The sequence below is a fragment of the Sturnira hondurensis genome, unplaced genomic scaffold (assembly GCF_014824575.4).
Source record: "Sturnira hondurensis isolate 20B ecotype Veracruz unplaced genomic scaffold, ASM1482457v3 Scaffold0001120, whole genome shotgun sequence".
NCBI classification, from domain to species: Eukaryota; Metazoa; Chordata; class Mammalia; order Chiroptera; family Phyllostomidae; genus Sturnira; species Sturnira hondurensis.
This window is the reverse complement of record NW_028073751.1, coordinates 2669470-2692829: the sequence shown is the minus strand read 5'-3', so window position 1 is coordinate 2692829 and position 23360 is coordinate 2669470. Positions and strand designations below refer to the sequence as shown.

At 53.4% G+C, this 23360-nt stretch overlaps 2 protein-coding genes across 4 annotated transcripts in view; one reads left to right on the top strand and one right to left on the bottom strand.

Annotated features, from left to right (window-relative positions):
* NRG2 (neuregulin 2) overlaps positions 1-8533 on the top strand; it is a 175142-nt gene extending 166609 nt beyond the window's left edge. For all 3 annotated transcript variants that reach the window (XM_037061754.1, XM_037061736.1, XM_037061745.1), the window contains 5 exons: positions 1143-1245; positions 3336-3459; positions 3789-3916; positions 4741-4968; positions 7423-8533. In XM_037061754.1, the coding sequence (XP_036917649.1) occupies positions 1143-1245; positions 3336-3459; positions 3789-3916; positions 4741-4968; positions 7423-8182 (1343 nt within the window). In that variant the 3' untranslated portion in view covers positions 8183-8533. The remainder of the gene's footprint in view (positions 1-1142; positions 1246-3335; positions 3460-3788; positions 3917-4740; positions 4969-7422) is intronic.
* A 3454-nt stretch (positions 8534-11987) lies between these two features.
* PSD2 (pleckstrin and Sec7 domain containing 2) overlaps positions 11988-23360 on the bottom strand; it is a 30909-nt gene continuing 19536 nt past the window's right edge. The window contains exons 8-14 of the mRNA XM_037061723.1: positions 22323-22366; positions 21082-21272; positions 20812-20882; positions 20232-20389; positions 19245-19389; positions 17890-18033; positions 11988-14050 (exon numbers count right to left, since the gene is read on the bottom strand). Coding sequence (XP_036917618.1) covers positions 13841-14050; positions 17890-18033; positions 19245-19389; positions 20232-20389; positions 20812-20882; positions 21082-21272; positions 22323-22366 — 963 coding nt within the window. The 3' untranslated portion in view covers positions 11988-13840. The remainder of the gene's footprint in view (positions 14051-17889; positions 18034-19244; positions 19390-20231; positions 20390-20811; positions 20883-21081; positions 21273-22322; positions 22367-23360) is intronic.

Genomic DNA, 23360 nt, shown 5'->3' with positions numbered 1-23360 from the left:
TCTGGTATGTGTGTGTGGATGCATCTTTGTGAGGGGCATCTGCCTGTGTGTCAGGTACGCATAGTCCTGTAGGTATGTGTATCTGGGCTTTATTCCCCCAGGTGTTTGCTGGTGGGTGTACCTTTGCCACAGGAGATGCAGCAAGCCTGAGGGTTTGGAGACATTGCCCAGGGCTCCACCCAGGCACTGGGGTCCAGCCTTCACTTACCCCCATGCTGGCGGGAGAGGAGCGATAAGAAAGGGGCAGCCAACAGGGCAGGTGGGCGGGTGGGGCATCTGGGGTGTATGCCTTGACTATGCCTGGTACTGTCACCTCCTTCCTTTCCTTTCTCCTGCTTTCTCTGTTCTGCAAGGGTAGAGGTGCTCCACCAAGAAGTGGGAGGTGGAGCAGCTAGTCAGGTCTTTCCGACGGCTTTGAGGCCCGGCCTAGCTCTGCTCTTCAGAAAGGGTGGAGCTGTACCTAGAGCACAAGGGTGCCACTGGCAAGCTTCTCACGGCCACAGACAGGGAGGGCAGGTATGAGCTGGAGCCACAGCCCTGACCAGGATGCAGGGGCAAATGAAGGCCTTTCCCCACGGGCCTGGTCTGCCCTGTCCAGCCTCTAGGTCAGATATCCCATCACCAACCCAGAACAAGCTACTCTCTACCTTCTCAGAGAAGCTGCAGTAGCAAGCCAGGCCTCTGCCTGGGGCTGCCATGTTCACCACCATAAAGAGCAGCTCCCCCAGCTCATCAAGGTTCTTTGCAGCCACCAGGCCATAGTGGGACGGGCCAGGGTTGCTGGCCAAGCTGTATTGCCCTCCTCTATGGCTCTGGGAAATTTGCCTCCATGATCCCCACCCCATTGCCCTGCATTTTCCACTCACATGCCCTGGGCAGGGCATGGGGTTTGGGAAGGTGAATGTGGGCATAGTCACTTGTGGGTGACACCAGATCCACGGGTGGGTAGAGTTCAAGGGAGCAGAAGGCAATCCAGAGCAGGCGGGGGGGGGGGNGGGGGGGGGGGGACTGCCAGAGAGGGAAGGAGGGAGAGGAACAGGGCAGCACCTGAGCTGGAAAAAGCCCAAGGCTTTGGGGGCAGGGGGACCTGTTGCCACAGGTCCACCTCCTGCCTGGCCCCCTCACATCTCGTGCCCCTGCAGAAGCCGAGGAGCTGTACCAGAAGAGGGTGCTGACCATCACTGGCATCTGTGTGGCTCTGCTGGTTGTGGGCATCGTCTGCGTGGTCGCCTACTGCAAGACCAAGTGAGTGACAGGCGCTCAGGCCAGGACAGGCCATGCCAGGGGTGGGCCTTACAAAGACTGCTGTGTGAGGACAGGCTCTCCTCACCCCCACCACCACCCACGGTGCCTGGCCTACCCCCCAACACAACACCTTCACCTACCCCTGCTGCCCTCTGCAGTTCCTGTGGGGCCAAAGGGCTAGGCCAAGGGGCGGGAACAGAGGGTGGGGGAGATGGGCTTCAGGGGACTGAACAGGAACAGCCCTGAGCTCAGGCATCATAAGAAGACAGATCTGGGTTTGAATCCAGCTCTGTCATTCCCTGTGCAACCCTGAACAAATTGGTGAATCTCTCTGAGTTCACCTGTGAAATGGCCAGGACTTAGCATGTCCCTCGGAGGGTGCTGTGAGGGAGTACCTTCCCTGTCCAGGGAGCACCCTCTGGGCAGCACTGCAGGTGGGGAGTGTAGAGAGGTGGAGTACGTTTCCAGGGGAAAGAGACCTCACAAGGCACTGACCCCATCTAGAAGCAATCCAGGCAAGAACACAGAGAAGATGGGGTTGGGCCACCCCTGGGCCGAGGAGAGGTAGGGGTAGAACCTTAGGGCAAGGGGAAGAAAAGGTCAGAAAGGGGTCTGGGCAGTTCTAGGAGAGGGTCAGCTATGTTCCTGGAGCACGAGCAGGAACCCAGGAACCCAGATGGCACCATCAGGCCTTGAATGCCAAGCTAGGGATGCTGGATTTATACTGCAGGTAATGGGGAGCCAACAAAGGTGATAGAGTGATGTAGTGCAGAAAAATGGTAGGTTTGTCACATTCTTATCTGGAGAGCAAGAGTCTGGGCATAGCCACCATTTGGGGGACTGAGGCCCTGGGTCTCAAATCCAATTACACACATGGAATGCAAGGCCCTGCCAGCCTTGTGCTGGATGAGCCCAGGACCAAAAAGGTCACAGGGGAGGAATGGAGGGCATTGGGGCTCAGGGAGGGGAGACTGGGCCCAAGTAGGAAAATTGAGGCTAAGAATTAAAAATCAAGCCCCCCTATTCCAACCCCCACTGTACTTACGCATTTTCTCAAGAAACTTTCATTCAATGAATGCTGGATACCAGGTCCTGCCCCATGGCCAGGGCCCTAAGCATGAGGTCCAGGGTCACAGGACCACTATTCAGGGGCACCCAGACTCCGCTGGAAGGTGGGAAGGGTTTCCTTGAGGAGGAGCATTTAGGCTGGGCCTGAGAGATGAACAGGAATTAGCCAGTGAAGAGGCAAAGAATGTGCTCCTGTTGATACAATAGTATGTGCAAAGGCCTGGAGGCCAGAGAGGGTGGGCCTGGCAGAGGATCAGAAACAGGCCCCCAAGGTTGCAGCGAGCTGGGGTGGGAAGAGACCAGTGAGAGATGGGGCTGGGAGAGAAATGGGGACAGAGGGCCAAGGAAGGGCTTTAAACAGGGGAGTGACATGATTAAGACCTGCTGACTACAAAATGAAGGTAATGAGCACTTAATATATACCAAAGCAATGTCGCCCCACCCCCAGGCCTCAGCTCCTGTCCACAGCACTCTGCCTTATTTTCTTCATGACACTTGGCTGGAAGTATCTTGTTCATGCATTTGTTTATGTGTTTATCGTCGGCCTCCCTACTGACCTGCAAGCTCCCTGAGAGCAGGGACCACATCTGTCTCCTTCTCTGCTCCAAAAGAGCATCTGGCACGTAGTAAAAAGCCAATAAATACCAAATGAATGAATAAATAAGAGGCCAGCACTGTGCTTAAATATTTTATCTACTCTTAATCCTTAGTGGTATTCAGGATGGCTAAATGATCACCCCATTTTACAGATGAGGAAAGTGAAACCTGGAGAGTTTAAGTAACTTGTCCAGCATTACACACCTAAAAAGTAGTGGAGCTCTACTCCCTCTCAGCAGGGCTAAAACTCGTTACCACTGCGCTCAGGTCCTGCCGAATTCAGGCTGATGGTGATGTTGTGTGGCAGCCCGAGCAGGAGGCTGCCGCAGCAGCGCAGGCAGAGACTAGTTCCCCTGGAGGGTGGCTAGGGGAGTCCCTGCGCCGGGTGGGGGCATGCCAGGCTAATGCGCCCTTCCCCTGCGCAGAAAACAGCGGAAGCAGATGCACAGTCACCTCCGGCAGAACATGTGTCCAGCCCATCAGAACCGGAGCCTGGCCAATGGGCCCAGCCACCCCCGGCTGGACCCGGAGGAAATCCAGATGGCAGATGTGAGTGGTGTTCCTAGGTCCCCCTCTGAGCCCTCACTGTACAGTCAGCTTCTCGTGCCCCTAAAGGATGGGCCAGGGCAGTGGCCAGCCAGCCCCTCCTGTGCTCAGCCTTGCTTGCTAGCCTCACCAGGATGACTGGCCTCTCTTTGCCGACTTCTTTAAGGAAAGGCGGTGGGGGGTGATTTTCAGGGGCCATCGCAGCCCCAACACCAAGTCACTGATCTCCCACTCACCAACCTGGAGCTTGGTGCCTCACTTCCACATTCCCACCAGAAAGGAGGGCCGACTGCATTGCCTGTCACTGCCTCCTGCCCAATTCTCTGTTCCAGTACATCTCCAAGAACGTGCCAGCCACAGACCACGTCATCCGCAGGGAAACCGAGACCACCTTCTCTGGGAGCCACTCCTGTTCTCCGTCTCACCACTGCTCCACAGCCACGCCCACTTCCAGCCACAGGTGGGTGACACCAAGGTCCCCATACAGATGTGCACCCACGGAGAGCGAGGGCACATGTGTCACACACCTGCCTGGGGACGCACACAGAAATCCCCAGCCAGGGTCTGTATTGGGGGTCCCTCTGAGTAGGAGGATTCAGGTGGGGTCCTCCAAATCAGAGCCCACTGGCAACCATTTATCCAGATGCTCAGGGGACCGGATTCGCTTTTCCATTTAAACAGCCCCCCAGAGGAACATCGGCATCACTGCGCTCCTTCCTAATGATTAGTTTTCCTTGAGCCCCATTAGCACCATTTTCTCTGGCAGAAAGTGCCAACTCACGCAACCGCCCAAAGCTTTTTAATGCCCTGTCCTGGATTTGCCCACAGGACTCTAGTCCACCTTAGCTTCCTTCTCCCCAGAGTTGGGGAGGCCTGTCCACAGAAGCACAGAAACTCACACAGCTCAGAAATAACATGGTTGGTCCCCTTCTTCCCATGGCTCCCATGTACTAGCCCCTGGGGCTGGGCTCCTGAGATAGATGGCTAAGGACCATGGGAGTGGGAGAGCCATGGCTGGGTGGTGAGACGTGGGGGTGCGGGGAGAAAAGGAAGAGGTGTGTGCATGCTGCTGTTCACCCATCCACAGGACCCAGCCCTCCTTCTCCCTGTGTTGGGGTCGGGCATTTGTGATACCACACATTGGCCCCGAGTGGAGAAGGACAGTGAGCTGAGGGAGGCTGAGATGAGATAAAGAACCATGGAGAGAGTGGGCCTAGGTCCACACGTGGTATGCTGCCCTGCCCCTTCTGGACCCTACACCTTACCCTCTCCTGGCTTTTTTAGGCATGAGAGCCACACATGGAGCCTGGAACGTTCTGAGAGCCTAACCTCCGACTCCCAGTCAGGCATCATACTGTCATCAGTGGGCACCAGCAAGTGCAATAGCCCAGCATGTGTGGAGGCCCGAGCACGGCGAGCGGCAGCCTACAGCCTGGAAGAGCAGCGCAGGACCACCGTGCCACCTTACCACGACTCCATAGACTCCCTGCGAGACTCTCCACACAGCGAGAGGTCAGCTCCCACCCCAGGGCCTGTGCCCTGCCTTGGCCGGAGAGCCGGCCCCACCAACCCAGGGAGGACTCTTCCTCGGAGACAGCCCATCTTTTAGGTGCACAAACTAGAGCTCTAAAAGATCTGCTCAGGGCTTCACCATGTTAATGACAGAGGCTGAGTCTACGGCTGGGCCGGTGACCCTGCTGTGCAGTGGCCATCTAAGTTAATTGTCCTACTAGGACACTTCTCAGAGTAGAAGAGGGCCTGTCCCAAACAAACCAGGACATAGGGCTGCCTCCTCCTGCTGTTACCTAGGGGCCCCATGTCCCAGCAGGAACAGAAAGACACCAAGATGGAGCAGACTGGAGGGTGGAGAGAGAAGTTGTCTGTGAGGAAACAGACCCGTGCAGGCTGGCCGTGAGCCAAGAATGACTTCGGGCCCCAGCAGTATCAGCAAGGGCCTGTGGGTCAAGACACCATTGGGCTCCCGAGTAACTGGTGCAGGAAGGACCAGGCAACTCCCTTCCCCCTGACCCCAAGCTGGAAGTCACAAGGACCAGGCCCCTTCCTTGCTCAGCCTTCAAGTGGCCTTTGGCAAGTGGGTTTGGTGGGAGGAGTGCAGAATACCAGGAGTTCCAGGCCAGGGTGGAGAGAGAAGAGCAGATGATCTGCTCTCAACTCAGCCTACTTCATGCTGTCCCCATGCCAGGCAGGCCTGCTGGGGGACCCACCTGGGTCTTGCTCCCAGGGAGCTCCCAGCCACGGGTACACACCACTGAAGCTCACAGCTGCCTATGTGGAAAATGCTAAGCATAGGACACCCAACCCAGGCAAAGCAACCCAGTGGACTATATAGGCTCTGGGAAGCAGCCAGGTTTTCTAAGACCAACCTTTCCAAACCCAGTTCCACCACCTGTGTGATTCTGGGAGGGTCAATCACCTCTGTGCCTTTGTTTTCTCAGCTGTAGAGCAAGGAGAACAATGCCTGTAATCATGGCTCTGGTGACGGCCACCAGAGATCACTTGCACAGAGCTCTTTGCCTCCTACTCAGCATGGAGCTGGTATTCCCTAGGTGTAGCCATTGTTTTCTGTACCAAAAGGGCTCCCTCGAAGTTGGGAGGTAGAGAGATGGAGAAAGCACATGGTGAACATCTTGAGCTGTTCTAGCAGAGGCCCTTCAGAACATGGCTGGTGAGCGGGATGCCTGGAGCAGAGTGAGCTGTGGGGAGAGGAGCTGGGCCTGAACTGGCAGACTGGGACCACATGGATGGCTGATGGACCTAGGCTTCTGTTTGGGGGAGGGGGCAGGGGCCTTGGGTGGGTAAACAGATCTGTGACTTTAAAGGGTTGCTCTGGGGACTGGATATAGTGAAGAAGGAGAGACCCTGCTGTGGGGGAGCTGACCAGAGTAGACCACTAGGCCCAGGATGGGGTGGCATAGGGCAGAAGGTGTGGCTCCAGCACAGGGAGAGTGGGTACAACTTGGTGGTTAGTTGGATGTGCATGTGAGAGAGGGAAGCGAGGCGAGTCGGGCAATTCCGAGAGTAATGGGGACTCCGCAGAGCAGTGTAGTGTGGGCTCTACAATTTGGAAGAGAGGCGTGGAGGTGGGTGGTCCCTCTCCTGAAGTGGACAAATGTTGAGCAAGAGGCTAATGGATTTCAGCAAGGGGGGTGTGGAGAAAGAAAAGGGACAGGTACCTGGGACCCAAAGTGGGAGATATTAGCAAGGGACAATTTTTGGAGGTGGTCTTTGGCCCCCAAGCAGGGACACTTCCATAAGTGGTATCTTGGTAACCGTCAACCCTGGGCTGAGGATCCTATCTGAGGTGTTAGCAGTCACTTCCCTGAGACAGCTTTTAGCTTCAATATATGAAAAAAATATTTCTCCTACTGACACCATCAGCCATGGGATCTTTGTTCCTGCAGGAACAGTGAGTCCAAGTCACAGGGGAGGCTAAATGGCATCTAGTGACTTTTGGAATTGGGCAGTATGAATCCTGGTTCCTACCTACCATCTCTTCAAATCCCACCTCAACTACCTCCCTGGCTGTGTGAACCTTTAGTAACTTAAATTTCTGGGTCTTAGTCTCCTCACATGCCATATGGGATAACATAGGATCTTGCAGAATTAGTGTATTAGATGAGATACTACAAGTTGTCAAATGCCCCAGCCTGAGCCTGACGGAGGGTAACCGTTCAGGAATAGTGATGACTGGGCATCCGCACAGCAAAGGACCATTCACGGAGGTTTATGGAAGGTCAGGTAGGCATTGGGCTATAACATCCCACTGATACATTTACGGATTCGGGGTTTATCCCGGCTTAACAGATAAGGAAACCGAGGCTCGGAAAAGTTAAGGAAATTGCTTAAGGTCACTGAGGATTACCACCATAGATAGCTCTTGCGGGCGTTGTCGAGGTGTTTGCCCAGGCCCTCGGCCCCCAGCCCACACCTCTGCCTCTCCCACAGGTACGTGTCGGCCCTGACCACACCCGCGCGCCTCTCTCCGGTGGACTTCCACTACTCGCTGGCCACGCAGGTGCCCACTTTCGAGATCACGTCCCCCAACTCTGCGCACGCCGTGTCGCTGCCACCGGCGGCGCCTATCAGCTACCGCCTGGCGGAGCAGCAGCCGCTCCTGCGGCACCCGGCGCCCCCCGGCCCCGAGCCCGGGCCCGGTGTCGACATGCAGCGCAGCTACGACAGCTACTACTACCCCGCGGTGGGGCCGGGGCCGCGGCGCGGCGCCTGCGCTCTGGGCGGCAGCTTGGGCAGCCTGCCCGCCAGCCCCTTCCGCATCCCGGAGGACGACGAGTATGAGACCACGCAGGAGTGCGCGCCTCCACCGCCGCCGCCGCGCGCTCGCGGTGCGTCCCGCAGGACGTCGGCGGGGCCCCGGCGCTGGCGCCGCTCACGCCTCAACGGGCTGGCTGCGCAGCGCGCACGCGCGGCGCGGGACTCGCTGTCTCTGAGCAGCGGTTCCGGGGGCGGCTCGGCCTCAGCTTCGGATGACGACGAGGACGACGCGGAAGGGGCGCTGGCAGCAGAGAGCACGCCTTTCCTCGGCCTGCGTGCGGCGCACGAGGCACTGCGCTCGGACTCGCCGCCGCTGTGCGGGGCGGCGGACAGCAGGACTTACTACTCCCTGGAAAGCCACAGCACCCAGGCCAGCAGCAGACACAGCCGCGGGCCGCCCGCGCGGGCCAGGCAGGACTCAGGGCCCCTCTAGGGCCTGCCCTCCCCCCTCCCCCGTCTTTAAGGAGAAGGGAGACCACCGACTGGAGAAAGGAGGAGTAAAAGAAATAAAAATATTTTTATTTTCTATAAAAGGAAAAAAGTATAACAAAATGTTTTATTTTCATTTTAGCAAAAATTGTCTTATAATACTAGCTAACGGCAAAGACGTTTTTATAGGGAAACTATTTATATGTAACATCCTGATTTACAGCTTCGGAAAAAAAAAGAAACAACAAAAAAAAAGAGAGATGGGCCAATTTTTTGACTCTTTAATAGAAACCTATATTGTGGTGCCTTTTGCTGTACGCTACTCTGGAGCTCCTGGAGAACAGTCTGGGTTGCGGGGCGGGGGTGGGGGGATGTAGGATCCCGAGCTGGTGGGGGTGAGAGAAAAGGGGCAGAGAAGAGGCTGCGGGGGGTTGGGGGGCGGGGCGAGGTGCAGGCCAGTGATGGATTGGCCCTTTTACCCCTTGCAAGATCTTGAGTCCTGGGTACCCTAAGGCAAGGCTAGGGATCCTAGGCTTGGAGCTAGAGTTGGGTCATGTCACGTACAGAGGGAGACTAAGGCCCAGCGACAGCAACCTGAATGGGGAGGGGGCCTCCCCACTCCTCACAGCTGCTAGGGGAGGGGACACTGAGAACCACCAGGTCTTCCCAACAGTCCCTGCCCCAGGGAGGGGGCAGCTCTGCCAGGGCCCCAGTGTTCGAGGCTCCTCCTCCCTCCCACCCCCCATGGCCTCCAGGATGCCCTCGTCCTCTGCAGCACCTTCGTTTACAGGTCGTCTTTTCTATTTTACGCCTGCATGTCCTTTGCATTTCAGATTCTTTAGATTGGATGCATGGTCACGCTGGGACCGAGAAGAGCCACTGGACAGTCTATTTGATCCCCCTTTTAGCAATAAAGTAACACCATTTCCTTCTCAGTTCGACTCCCAGCCTCCAACCCACCTATGACTTCTACTCCCTCTCCAGTCCCGTCCTCCCCACCCTCCCCCAAACTGGGTCCACTGCTAATTTGTCAAAAGGTAATTGTTTAAAAGATATCCCAAACAAATGGGAACCCTGTCCTGAATTGTCCAAACACCTGACTGTTGACACTTGAACATTTTTATATTATAAATAAAATCAGAAATAACTCATGTTTGACTGTGTGTGCCTAGCCCCCAGGCGAGGAGGGCAGACAGAGGATGAAGACCTGGGGTGGAGATGGATGGATGTTGGGGTGGAAGTTGGAGAGGGCCAGGGTAATCCCTGGGAGGAAAAGACACTCCCTCCAATCTCCCTGGCTCCAGTTCCCAGGGCAGGCTCCAACCCTCCTCCCTCTTCCAAGAATATTCACAAGGTATCCCCTCTGGCTGCTGGGGATCCTGGCCAAGGGGCTGACGCAAATTAGTCTGCTTCAAGCTCAGCCTCAGAACCCTGGCCCAGTTCCTGTCCTGAAGCTGCAGGAGGTGACTATGGCAACTATTTCTGGGCCTAGGTAAGTGAGGAGGGAAGGATTACGGGGTTGGCACTGGGGCAGCTGAGGCAAGATGACCCTTGGGGCTTCAGGCCTGTCACAAGCAATGTCTGGACATGAAAAGTGGATAATAGGTACCCTCGGCCGCCAGGAAGACCACAGCTGCTGCAGCTTGTAAGCCCACAGGGTGTTACGCTTTTCCCGATTCTCGACCCCTCAGAGCCAGGGCTTGTCTGAACCCGCAGTCCCGGATGAAAAGTACATGATTTCAGGCATGGGGAAGGCAGAGGGAGGTCCAGGGTTAAGAAGCCTTCAGCTTCATTGATCAATTTATTAAACCAGTGCCCAGCACCAGGAGCCATTAGATTCCAGCCCAACATAAGGAAGTCTACCCAAACTGGTCAGGGGTTTGACTTGCAGGTGTGTGTACTCGAATGCCCCCAGGGTGTATCTGGTCAGTTTTGAGACCTACAGCTGGGAGGGACAGAGATTTAGGATCAAAAGGACTTAGGTATCAACAAGGCCTGAGTTCAAATTCCACCTCCACCCCTCACTAGCTGTGTGATTTCTCTAGGCTGCAGTTTCCTCGACTGAAATGGTGATGCTAATACCTACTTCCAAGGGTTGTTGCAGAACTTTTATACACAAAGCACCCAGTGTAGCTTCTGGCACGTGATACGGGCATACCTGAAAGATACGGCTCAGTCTAGACCACCTCAGTAAAGTGAGTCTTGCAATAAAGCAAGTCATAAGCTTTTTGCTGCTGGAATGTCTTGGCTTCAATTTCTAAAACATGCAACATCTGTGAAACACAGTAAAGCAACGTGAAATGAGGTATGCTGTAGGTGCCTGTTAATAGGTCATTTGATGATAGCGATGAGGACATCCTGTATCTTGTGTTCTTAAGTCACATAGAATGGCAAACACTGGATGAAAGGGAGGTTATGGAGAAAAATTAAAATGTCATTGTATTTATTGTGGGTCACTGGAAGAAAAAACACATTACAAAGAAACAAACGAAAATAATGAAGTAAATGCTACATAAACCTGCGGATCACTGACCCCCATCTGATGTTTTAATCAAGACCCCTCTACTGGCTCTGAGTTTGCTGTTGGCTTTTAAGTTTTCTAAAAGCCAGTGACTCCTCTATGTGACCCCAAGTAATTAGGGATGACCTTTTGATGAACCCCCTGACCTTTTTATGACCCCTCTTAGTGTCCTGATTTAACCTTTCTGAGAGGGAGTTACCGTTACTTTCTGAACTTTAGTCAGAAACCACCTCTATGAACTCCAATGAACACATTGACCTCTGTGTGACCCCAACTAATTAAGAATGAACTCTTGGTGAACTCATCGACCTTTTCATGACCCCAAGTAATTAAGAATGAATTCTTGGCGAACCCATTGACTTCTTCATGACTGTGCTTAGTGTCCTCAGTTGCCCCTTCTGAGGGCCTGGTTGCTGTTAACCTTCTAAACTTTCCATCAGAAACCACCTCCAAGACTCCAATGAACCCGCCAACCCCTAAGTAACTCTGAATGACTGGTAAACTTGTTGGCCTTCACATGTCCCCATCTGGTGCCTTCATTAGCTGCTCTGGATTTGAGGATACCTGCTGGGAGTCTGAGGTCAGGACCTTGACTCTTTTCTCATCATTGCAGTCATTCATTCATTTCACAGTGTGAAAGGGACCTGGGAGCAGGTGTGGCCAGAGAGGCCATTCTCCACTCTGCCTCTCAAATTTCTGCACTGGGGCATCTTTAGTATAGCCTGTCGGGAAGCGGTGTGTTCCGGTTAAATGACTTCCTTACTACCACTGTCCCCGGGAGCACTTAGGACATTCCTGAGACTTCCTGAGTCTGTCTTCTTCCCCACTTCTACAATTCTTTCTTTTCTCTGCCAGATCGTTTTGGGCTTGCCTTCCGAGCCCTCCCAGAGACCCAGATGGGGATGGTGACTGCCTTTCCTTCTCCCTTCTAGACTGTGAGCCCCACGTGGACAGGCAGCTGGTCAGCCCTGTTCTCCCCACAGCATCCCCAGCACCATGTGCAGCACTGGCGACCTTTCCTGGATGAGAGGACGAGTTCTCAGCTGTCGTCAAGGAGCCAGCCCCCAGGAATCCCTGCGCTGCGGCCACTTCCTGGGACCAACAGGTGAAGCAACCACTCACAGCATCTCACCTGGGGTCCTCCAGGCCCTGGATTTGGACAGTCCTGGAAAATGGGCATTACTTTAGGGGCAGAGCCCGTGGGGTGAACATAATGTAATGGTCCATTAGAATGCAGGAAAAAAATATTAGAACTTTCATTTAGATTTATTTTCATCTCATATTTTTTAAATTTCTATTTTTGTGTATGTTTTATAATGTACATAATATTTTAGTACAGTAGTACATGTATATAATTTACAATAAATAATGATACAATTAAGAAAGTGAACTAACTTTTTTTCACTGATGGGAGGCACACCTGCCTGCAGCAGACAGGGCTTGCTCCTCTGCTTTCACTCTCCTGCCCTCAGGAGATGGACAATGGGAAGCTGACCCCCAAAATCAAATGACCTTTGAGACAGCATGGAGAAGGTGCAGACAGTTCTCTACGTTGCCACACGGCTCTTTCAAGTTCACTCAAATGACCCTTTAATTCCCCTCAGCAAAATGAAGGGGCCAGATGGTTCGAATATAAAATACACTTCAATTGATCCAAATTAAATAATCTGGATTTAAATCACTGCATCTCTCCATTGACTCACATGTCCCCTGCATCAAATGTGAGCGGGCTCATAAATGCTGAGCACTTAGTCATAAGTTGACTTATTAACTACATATGTTACCAGTGCGGCCAAACTGCAGTAACCTATTTAAAAAATAGGAAGGATTCACTCATCACAGCTGCACTGAGGGTACCTTTGCCCCCACCAGTTGTCTGAGGAATTCAGGGGTTAAAGGATGCTGGTCTGTGATCACCATGTGGCAAATTTCTCTTTCTTCCCAGATGTGTCCTTAGCTAGCATTTCAAAGTCACTAGAAGAACGAAAGAAATATTGACCTAAAAAACTAGCAGCAACTTGTCATTTTGCCTTTTCCCAAGACCAAGGATTAAGGGCTTCCATAACCTTCCCCAACCAAACATCTTTGGGCTTGTTGATAAGTGGCTATTTGCAAGGCAGAGCGTCTTTCATTCCTGTAACAGTAGATCTGAACCAGAGGCCACCTCTGGGGCTCAGAGACCTGGCAGCACCAACATAAAGACCAAAAAATAACAGAGCCATGGTCCCGTCCCACTCACACCATGATGCTTGTGGGATAGATGGGGTGGCGCACACGCACACTGTCTATTTATTCCAAAACATCAACTGTAAGAGCAATGTAAGTCACAGGTCAGCCGGGAGAGGGAAAAAACAGAGAGGAGGCCAGCACTGCCTCCGCCTTCCCTCCCAGAGTGCAGGGCCACTGGGGGCCGGGTCGCAGCCCTGAGAGGCTTTCCTTCACCTTATTTCATCCTCTCACTGATATCACAGCTCCAAAACCATCTTTAAAGGGGGTCCATATATATATAATTCCTATATATATACACATTTCTGTTCATAGAAAAGAAAGCAGTCGTGGCCTCAGTAGATGGGAGGTGAGGTGGACACACACGGGGGCAGCGACAGCTTGGCATGGAGGGTCCTGGGTTATTGCGATGTGAGACAGGGAGAACAGGGTGTGATTCCAGAGGTTGCTGAGTGGAGGGAGAGCGGATAGTGCTGGTGGTCTGCAGACCTGCTGCTGGTCAATTCGGAGAAGGAGGAGGAGAAAGGGTGGGAGTCCAAGCTGAGACCTGCCCTCAGAAACAAGGGAGGTGAGGGAAGAACTCGTAAGAAGATGAGGGCCTGGGAGGTCCATTGTCCTCTCCGCTTCACCAGTGGGGTGGTATCTAGAGCATGCACACAACCAGCCTCTATAGGCAGGCTCCGCGGTGGAGAGGGATTCAAGGGCCGGCGAGAGGGTCTGAGGTCCAGAGAAGCCCGAGGATGCAAAACCGATGCCATGAAGGGCGTCTCCATCTCCTCAGCCCACGGGGCTCTCCGCACCCCTCTGGCTGCCCGCCAACTGCGTGGAGCTGGTCCGAGTGGCCCTGGCTGGAACTGTGCTTTCCCACCCCTCCAGGGCATCTGCCTGCCTCTGGGGCCTGCCCGTCCACGCCAATTAAGTATCAGTTCCACTGGTATCTTTTGTGGCTTTGCTGCCAGTCACAGTTCCGTGGCCCTGGCTGAGAGCGGGGCTTGAGTGTGTCTTTCGAAGGGAAGGGTCGTCCCCTTCCAGGGTGGCCAGCCGGGCCTCGATCCGATCCAGGTCGTCTGAGCCCACTTTGATTTTCATAGCCAGGAGGTGGATGTAGGTCTCGTAACGGCTTTTCTGGGAAAAGAGAAGAGAAAGTCCAGAAACAAAGTCAAAAGACAACAAAATGTGAAAAACTATTTGTATCTTAGATGACAAAAGATTCATTTCCTTAAGATTCAGAGAACTCTCACAAATCAATAAAAAGGAGAAAAACAATCCAATAAAAAATAGGCAAGTACAGGCAACAAAAATAAAAATAAATGGGATTACAACAAAAATTTAAACCTTTGCCCTGGCTGGGGTGGCTCAGTGGATTGAGCACCAGTGTGCAAACCAAAGGGTCACCAGTTCCACTCCTGGTCAAGGGCACATGCCTGGGTTGTGGGCGAGGTCCCCAGTTGGAGACAATTGATGTATCTCTCACATCAATGTTTCTCTCCCTCTTTTTCTCCCTCCCTTCCCCTCTCTCTAAAAATATATACATACAATCTTAAAAAAAAACTTCTACTCAATCAAAAAATGGACAAGGAGCTTGAATAGACATTTCTCCAAAGGTGCACACACGCCCGTAAGCACAGGAGGGATGCTCATTGGCACTCACCATTAGGGAAATGAAGATCAAACTCATAATGCGATACCTCACGCCCATTAGGGATGGCTAGTATAAAAGAAGAGAAAGCCCTGGCTGGGGTGGCTCAGTGGATTGAGTGCTGGCCTGCGAACCAAAGGGTAGCTGGTTCGATTCCCAGTCAGGGCACATGCCTGGGGTGTGGGCCAAGGTTCCCAGTAGGGGGCATGCCACAGGCAACCACATATTGATGTTTCTCTGCCTTTCCCCCTCCCTTCCTCTCTCTCTATAAATAAATAAATAAAATCTTTAAAGGAAACAAAAACACCAGAAAACACCAAGTGTTGGTGAAGACGTGGGGAAATTGGAACACTCGTGCACTGCTGATGGGAATGTAAAGTGGTGTCTAGCCACTGTGGGCAACAGTATGGCTATTTCCCAAAAAGCAGAGAATAACACTACATGACCCAGCAGTACCACTTCTGGGTATACATCCCCCAAAATGGAAAGCAGGGTTTCCAAGAAATATTTGCATACCCACATTCATAGCAGCATTATTCCCAACAGCCAAAAGGTGGCAGCAACCCAAACGTCCAGCAGGTGAATGGATAAACACAATGTGGTGTGTTTATCCAAAATGTGGTGTGTACATATAGCGGAATACTACTCAGCCCTAAAAAGGAAGGAAATTCTCACATGTGCTGCAATATAAATAAACCTTGAGGACATTACGCTAGGTGATGTCACAAAAACTGAAGTTCTGTGTGATTCCACTTATCTGAGGTGCTTATTTGAAGTCATCAAGTTCATAGAGATAGAAGTAGAATCGCAGTTGCCAGGGGCTGGGGTGGGGCTGGGGGCAGGGGCGGTTGGGGAGTGGTTTAAGGGGTGGGGACTTTCAGTTTGGGAAGATGAAGACGTTCTGGAGGTTGTCTGCACCACGGTGTGAATAGACAACATTACTGCACAATACACTTTTAAACGCTTAAGATGGTAAATTTTCTGCTATGTGTATTTTATCATAATTAACTATTTTTAATCCAAGTTAAAATAGCAATAAGACANGGCCAAGGTTCCCAGTAGGGGGCATGCCACAGGCAACCACATATTGATGTTTCTCTGCCTTTCCCCCTCCCTTCCTCTCTCTCTATAAATAAATAAATAAAATCTTTAAAGGAAACAAAAACACCAGAAAACACCAAGTGTTGGTGAAGACGTGGGGAAATTGGAACACTCGTGCACTGCTGATGGGAATGTAAAGTGGTGTCTAGCCACTGTGGGCAACAGTATGGCTATTTCCCAAAAAGCAGAGAATAACACTACATGACCCAGCAGTACCACTTCTGGGTATACATCCCCCAAAATGGAAAGCAGGGTTTCCAAGAAATATTTGCATACCCACATTCATAGCAGCATTATTCCCAACAGCCAAAAGGTGGCAGCAACCCAAACGTCCAGCAGGTGAATGTATAAACACAATGTGGTGTGTTTATCCAAAATGTGGTGTGTACATATAGCGGAATACTACTCAGCCCTAAAAAGGAAGGAAATTTCCACATGTGCTGCAATATAAATAAACCTTGAGGACATTACGCTAGGTCACAAAAACTGAAGTTCTGTGTGATTCCACTTATCTGAGGTGCTTATTTGAAGTCATCAAGTTCACAGAGATAGAAGTAGAATCTCAGTTGCCAGGGGCTGGGGTGGGGCTGGGGGCAGGGGCGGTTGGGGAGTGGTTTAAGGGGTGGGGACTTTCAGTTTGGGAAGATGAAGATGTTCTGGAGGTTGTCTGCACCACGGTGTGAATAGACAACATTACTGCACCATACACTTTTAAATGCTTAAGATGGTAAATTTTCTGCTATGTGTATTTTATCATAATTAACTATTTTTAATCCAAGTTAAAATAGCAATAAGACACACTTGTTAAACCTATCAGATTGGTGAAAATTAAAACATTCAATAATGTCCAGTGTTGGTGAGGGCATGGAGAGAGAGGTGAATTCACAGGCTGTTAAACGGCTTGTGACTTAGTAAACATGTAGGAGGGAGGTTGGACAGTGCCTGAGGGCCTTGACCCTGAGCTTCAGGCCCTCACCACAGTCGAGGGAGCCTGGGGTCCTGGAATAAGTAAGGAGGAAGGGTCAGGAAAACTCTATTCTTGCCCAGCTCAGGCACATGAAAAGAAAGACCCTTCACTGCTAGGCTCCACCTTCTCCACCCCACCCCCGACCCCCATCAAGCTAGGCAGACATGGGAAAGGCCAGGGCGGTGCAGCTGCGATCTACGAATCTACCACCTGGATGAGGGTCCTGGCTCCTGAACTTCTTAACTGTGCACCTCAGCCAAGTGATCTGACTGCTCCAAGCCTCAGTTTTCCTGTCTTCAAAATGGGAACTCATTTTACAGAGCTCATATGAGGATTAAATCCATCAATGCAAGACAAGTGAGAAGAATCGTGCCTGGCAATTCACAAGAGATCAGTCCACTGTAGTGTTTGCCATCACCATTTTGGGCTGCAGACAGGGTGGATCTGAGGAGACTCCCGAAAGCTACAAAGCTTCACGTTTCTCAAAAGGCCAGGATCTAGCCTGGGAGCTCTCCCCTTCCCCCTACACCTCCATGGAAAATCAGTGTGGAAATCTGGAGACGGAGACTGCTGACTTTCTGCGCCAGGGGCTTCCAAGCGCAGTCTCCACCTGTCTGTCTGTCCACTCCCATGTGCAGGGCTGTCTGAAGGCCAGTCCAAAATCCACAAGCGGTTCCTGCCTTCCTCCCTCAAGCCAACCCCCACCCTTCACCCTGCAAAGGGGACAGTCAGCCACACCTGCAAAGCGCTGTGAGGCAAAATCAGGGTAGTGGGCAGAGAGAGACGAGACGGGAAGAAGGGGAGCTTAGAAGGAGAGATTAAGTTTTCTGCTTAGGAAACCCAGGAAAGAGGGAGATGAGACAAAGTGGGGGAAGTCACGTGGATAGGGCTTGGGCATCCTGTGGCTTCGTTGGGAAACTTCCTGAGAAGCGAGGCCCGTGGGGAAGCGGGGCCTGTGGGGCTTAGAGAAGGCTGGGAGGGACGGTGGGCGGGGACGGGTCTGGTGGAGCCCAGCTGGTACTCCTCGAGAGACACAAGTGAGGGCACAATTGTGCGATTAACAAATGACAGCTGGACTGTGCAGACTGGCCCACAGGAAGCCATGCATAGTCCAAGATTGCCTCAGGGGAGTCCCCAAAGTAGGGAACCCCCCAAAGTAGGAGCTCCTGGCTAAGGAATGGTGGAGGGAGGTGAAACTGGGGACCTGGCCTCCTCTCGCCCCAGCCCTGCCCTGCAGGCTGTCCCCCAGGGGCCCACCTCAAACGTCAGATAGTGCTCCTTCAGCCGGCTCTCCTCCGCCTCCTTGGACTTGTGGCCCCTCTCCGCGGGGTGGCTCCTGTGCTCAGGCAGCTCTGCGGTCACCTGCCTCAGCTTGTTCTCATGCGAATGCAGCTGCTCCTCCTGCAAGGACAGGTCCTGGGCTGTGAGGTCCACTCTCGGGATGTCATAGGGTGCGTCTATCCTGTCCTTTCAGGACCTGCGTCGCCACAGGGAAACTGAGGTCTGGCCAGGGCCATCAATACGTGGGGAAGGGCCAGACTCCAGACTCGAAGGAGCGCTCCAACTCCCTCCTTCCTCCTTGCTCTCGGCACTATCAGCTCTCCCGAGCTCCTCCCAGAAGGCTCGGGGATGAGAGACCCGCAGCTTGTATGTGCGTGTGGACACTCCCCGACACAGACACACAATCACCCAGACACACCCCGGCTCATACGGACTCCCACACTCGTACACAAACACTCTGAGCCAAGGACAGCCTGGTCTCGGCTACCTCTGGCTCCATACAATGCACACATTCTCTTACACTCACGCCAGACTATGTGATAGTCACAGCCCCGGAATGACAGCAAAAGACAGGCAGAGACACTGGCACACAGACAAGGGCCTGCACACCTCCCGCCCATCCCAGGACGGCCACATTGCTTCGTGCTACGTGGGCAGTGGGCTGGGTGCATGGTGTGCACGTGCATGAACACATGTGCAGTGTGGATGTGTGTGTACTGAGTGGGCATGTGTGGGGGCCCTGGGCATAAGCAGCCGCCCAAGGAGCTCAGTGGAGAGACCCAGGATGAGGGCCCAGTAGGAAAAGGGCCTGCCACTGGCAAAGGCAGGAAGAAGCTTCCCCTGCCCTCTTCCTCTCCAGTAGTGGGCCTCCATTTATCCTCCCCCCGTCAAAAAACCCTTAAAAATTGGAGTATGGATGAATTGGAGCTTTTTGAGGATTACAAATAAAACATTTAAGGATAGATGACTGGATGAAGGACCAGCCGAGTCTCCCTACCCCTGGCTCCCTATGACACACCGATTTCCTCACATTCATGCCCAAACATACATGATGCCCACAGACCACAACCCCACCCACAGGAAACACCACCACTGGCATGGAAGCACACCCCTGCCGCCCACCACAGCACAGCCAGAGGAGTGTTATGTGCGGCCTCGGTCTTCCCAACTGTAAATGGGGGTGGGGTGCAGCGGGGGTGGAGAGAATACCCCTTCGCCTTGTCTCTGAGCCCAGGGCACTGTGCAGGAGCTGCGGGGAGGGCAGTTGAAAGAAGGGGCCCGGAAGGGGGGGCAGCCTGCAGAGGCGGTGTTGTGACCCCAGGAGCGGGTACCTGGCAGAGGCGAGTGGTGCAGGAGGGCAGCAGGGGCCGGCAGAACTTCTTCATGGAGCTGACAGCAGCTGGGAAGGCCGGCGCTGAGAAGATGGCGGCCACCAGGTTGATCCTCAGGATCCAGGACAGCATTTCTTCTTTGCTCCTGGGGACAGGGTAGGAGGGGAAAGGGCACCAGTTTCTCAAAACAGAACTCCGTTTTCCTGAGCAACACCCAGCACTCAGCACTAGCCTGGCACACGGAGAGCACAAATACCTCCGTGTTTTCAGGCAAAGGAGTGAGAGAGGAAGGTGGGGTAAGGGCTGGATGGGCCTGGTCACATCTGTGTAAAGAGCTCCCCTCTGTCCCAGCTCCCAGGCAGAACCTGGATTTTCAAGTGAAAATAAAGCTGCCAAGTCCAGAGCTAAAGGACGTGGAGCTGAAGGATCCTAGAGCCAGCTGGCCCGGGGATCAGTAGAGGCAGCGGGGTGTCCTCACAATCTAGCCAGGCACACACACGCCCATCCCCAGAGCTCGTCTTCCATGTGAAACGTGAAGTCGTAGAAGGATGGGGTTCAGGGCGGAGAAACTGCAGGGTGAGTCTCTCCCACCGGTTCCCCCACCCCAACTGGAAGTGAAGGATGGTTCCTAGACTCCATCACCCTGTATGTGGGGAGTTCGGCGTGCGTCAGGGTCCCCTGGGGGACTCATTAAAGCCCAATCGCTGGCGCATTCCCCAGAGATTCTGATTCAGCAGGTCTGGGGGAGGGGGTGGACAGAGAAACCACACTTCTGACGAGTTTCCAGGAGACTCTGAGGAGTCCACACTCGGAAACCACGACTGCGGGGGACCCTGCTGTAGGTTTGTGCTGAGCGGACACGCTCATGGAGGGGGAGCTGAAGGCACCGGCCCCAAAGCGGAAGCACACGAGAAGAGGGGTGCGGTGCAGGCTCCAGGCTGCAGACCCTGAGTCCAGGGGAGCACGGGGCCTCCCGCTCCTACTTACGGTGCCTGGAACAGGAAGACTCTCCAGTCGGCTGTCTTCAGCTTGAACACATTGGACTTCTTGCTGTAGTCGGAGGCCCGGGTGGCCAGAGCATGGTGCACGCGAATGGCATTCTTCAAGTCACCCTCAGACAGAGCTTTGTCAGGCCTGTACTCATCCTGAACAGGTGGGGTGGGGGTGGCCAGCCTCTGTCAGGGCCAGGCTCTGGCTTACAGACCCACATTTCCTCCACCTTCCCCAACCCTCCCTCTCCCTCCTTCTGTCCATACAGCTTCCTCCATGTCCAACGCCCGCCACTGCGATGCCACGCCAGCTCCAACCAGAACCACTCCCCGCACTCCTCCCCGCTCGGAGTTTATCCCAGAAGCCTGAACAGCCCTTACTCTGGGTATCCTCGGAGTCCCTGCGCACCTACAGGACTCCTCTCTGAGCTCAAGTCAGTCCCCTGACTGGGGAGGACCCAGCATCTACCTGCCTCAGCCCCAGGTCCTGCCCAGGACCCTCTGGGCACCACAAATCAGAGGCTGGGTGGCGGAATGACTGGCCCTTCATGGGTAAGGACACTGAGGCAGTCTCTCACCTTCTGCAGGTACAGGATGGTCCCTTTGAGCACTGCATAGAATTTCTTCCAGCCACGCCTCCCACGGGGTGCTGAGAACAAGGCACAGGTAGTGTGGCCACAACCACCCACCCCAATACCTCCTCCTCCCCTGCTTCCCCCACACACCTGCCCGGTGGGGTGTGTGCATCCCCGGAGGAGCAGCAAAGGGGGCAGAGCCCATCCGGACCAGCACCTCCCCACGCCCCTCCCCACACCTGACACCCACGCCCCCCCATGCCTAACACCCACTCCTCTTGCCGTCCGTGTCGGCATGAGCCTTCCGAGTCAGCACTCCGTGCTTGTAGGTGGTAGCGCTGAGAGCCTGTGGGACATCCAGGAAGGGGTTGCCACCATCCAGGATCCGCGTCACCTTCTTTGTGCCGGCCCCAAACTTGTCATCCACCAGCTCTGACAGGGATTTCCTCAGTTCATCCTCATCACTGGGAAAGCACTAGGCCTGAGTAACCACCCCCAGGGAGGCATCAGCCCCACACTGACATGCCCTCTCCCCGCTGACCTCCCCTCTGGGGGCCAGTCAAGGTGAAGAGAAGAGGCGGTTCCAGTTCCAGATCACAGATCCAGACCTTCATCTCCTCCCCTCAAGTCTTCAGTTCTGACCCCTGACCTCTGATCTTTGACTTTTGACCTCCAAGCTCTAATCCTCACCCTTGATCACAAAGTTGAAGACCTTACTAACTCCAGACCTCATTCCTGATCTTCCTTCTCCTGTCTTCAACCCTGGAAACCCAGCTCCAAAGATCAGTAACTCACGGAAGCTGCTGCCCAAGCCCCAGACGCTGAGGGAGGGCAGCCAGTAAATGAGGAGCCCCACTGAGCCTTGGTAGAAGAACGCCAGCTCCTTCCCCGCCGTGGGGATTGTTAGGGGTCAAGATTCCTAACAATCCCCACCTTGGACCTCAACACAGATCCAAAGACCCAGGCTGCCTGGGGAGCACAGCAGGGCAGGGCCACCACTTTCCCCAGAGCCTCTCAGTCTCACCAACTAGCAAGGTCACCATGCCCCTTTCCAAATGGCTGGGCACCTCCAGGACTCACTGCCTTCACAGGGGAAGAAGCTAGGGGCAGTCACCCCTCCCCACTGCCAAGAACAGTTGCCACCTAAATATCGTCATATTCCTGGGGTCCTAAGGGAACCCATGCCTCCTGACTCCCTGCCTCGAATAGTAGCTGTACACCCAGTACAGAAAACGAGTGTGGCTGCCATGGAACTAAAATCACAGTTCAATCTATTCCATAGCAGTGTAAATGCTGCATGCTTTTTATCAGGACAGAAAACGGGAACTCAAAAGGGAACTCAACACCAGGTGTTTGGCTAACTGGACTGGGGTGAATGTGGCCCTGAGTTGGAAAAAATCAGCACCATGGAGAGTGGCAGAAGTGACTTCCCCCCCACCCCCTCCCCCCAGTCACTTCTCCTCCCCCTCCCAGTGATTCATTCTCCCTGTACCTGGGCTATGGGCACTACTCACATGGCCCACTCCAGCTTTTCATTCTTGATGGAGTTGTAAAGGGTCTGGGAGAGGAGTAAAAAAAGAGAGAGGAGCGCTGGTGAAAAAAATCGAAGAAATCTCCATCTCCCTCTAGCATTGCAGATGCGGTGAGGGAGCACTTTTAAGCCAGTGGGCTAAATGGATGTTTGATTCATACTTGTTTGTTGGATGGGTGAGTGAATGGGGTTGGGGGGGATGATTGGGTAGATCACTGGGTGGACAGATTTGAGTATGAGTAGGTAGATGGGTTGCTGGGTAGGTGGGTGGGTGGGGAAATGGGTAGATGGTGGATGGATGACTGGTGGAGTGTGGGGGGCAGTATTTAAGGGTGTAGGGGATGTCTGTGTGGGTGACCGGTGAATGACTGAGTTGGTGGATGAAAGGATGGATGTGTGGGAGGCTGGGTAGGTGGGCAAATGAGTAGACAGGGAGAAGTGGGTAGGCGGGTGGTAGGACTGGGATTATTTGATGTCATAAATACATACAAGTGCTTCTTGATGGTGAAAAAAGTATTACGGTAAGAGAGTGATGGAGACGATCTTCTATTTTTTAACCTCCAGATTCACTATTCAGCTGCCCATATGGTATGAGCAGGCCCTTCAAACCCACCATCTTCTACCCACCCCCCCCACACAAAAAAAAAACCCCTGCTTTTCTTCCTTAAAGGGCAAGAACTGAGAAAGTTTGAAAGCCAGAATTCTACCCTGAGCTTCAGCCTCAAAAGAAAACCAGATTCCCTTAATTCCTGGTGACATTGAACGAATGAGTGGACTTTTCTCCATGGTGAAGTTGGTGCTGGTGGTAAAGGTCATGGTGATGGCCCTGGCAGCTGTGACCATTGGTGGCAGTATCAATGGTTACCATGACAGCAATAACGATGATGTAGCACTAAAAACAAATCTCACAAAGCCTACCCCTGCCTGGCTCAAGGAACACATAACAGTCAAACATCAAGCTGGATGGCCTCGAACTCTGTCCCAAAGTCACAGTGGCCCTTGCTCCAGTACCAAGAATCTG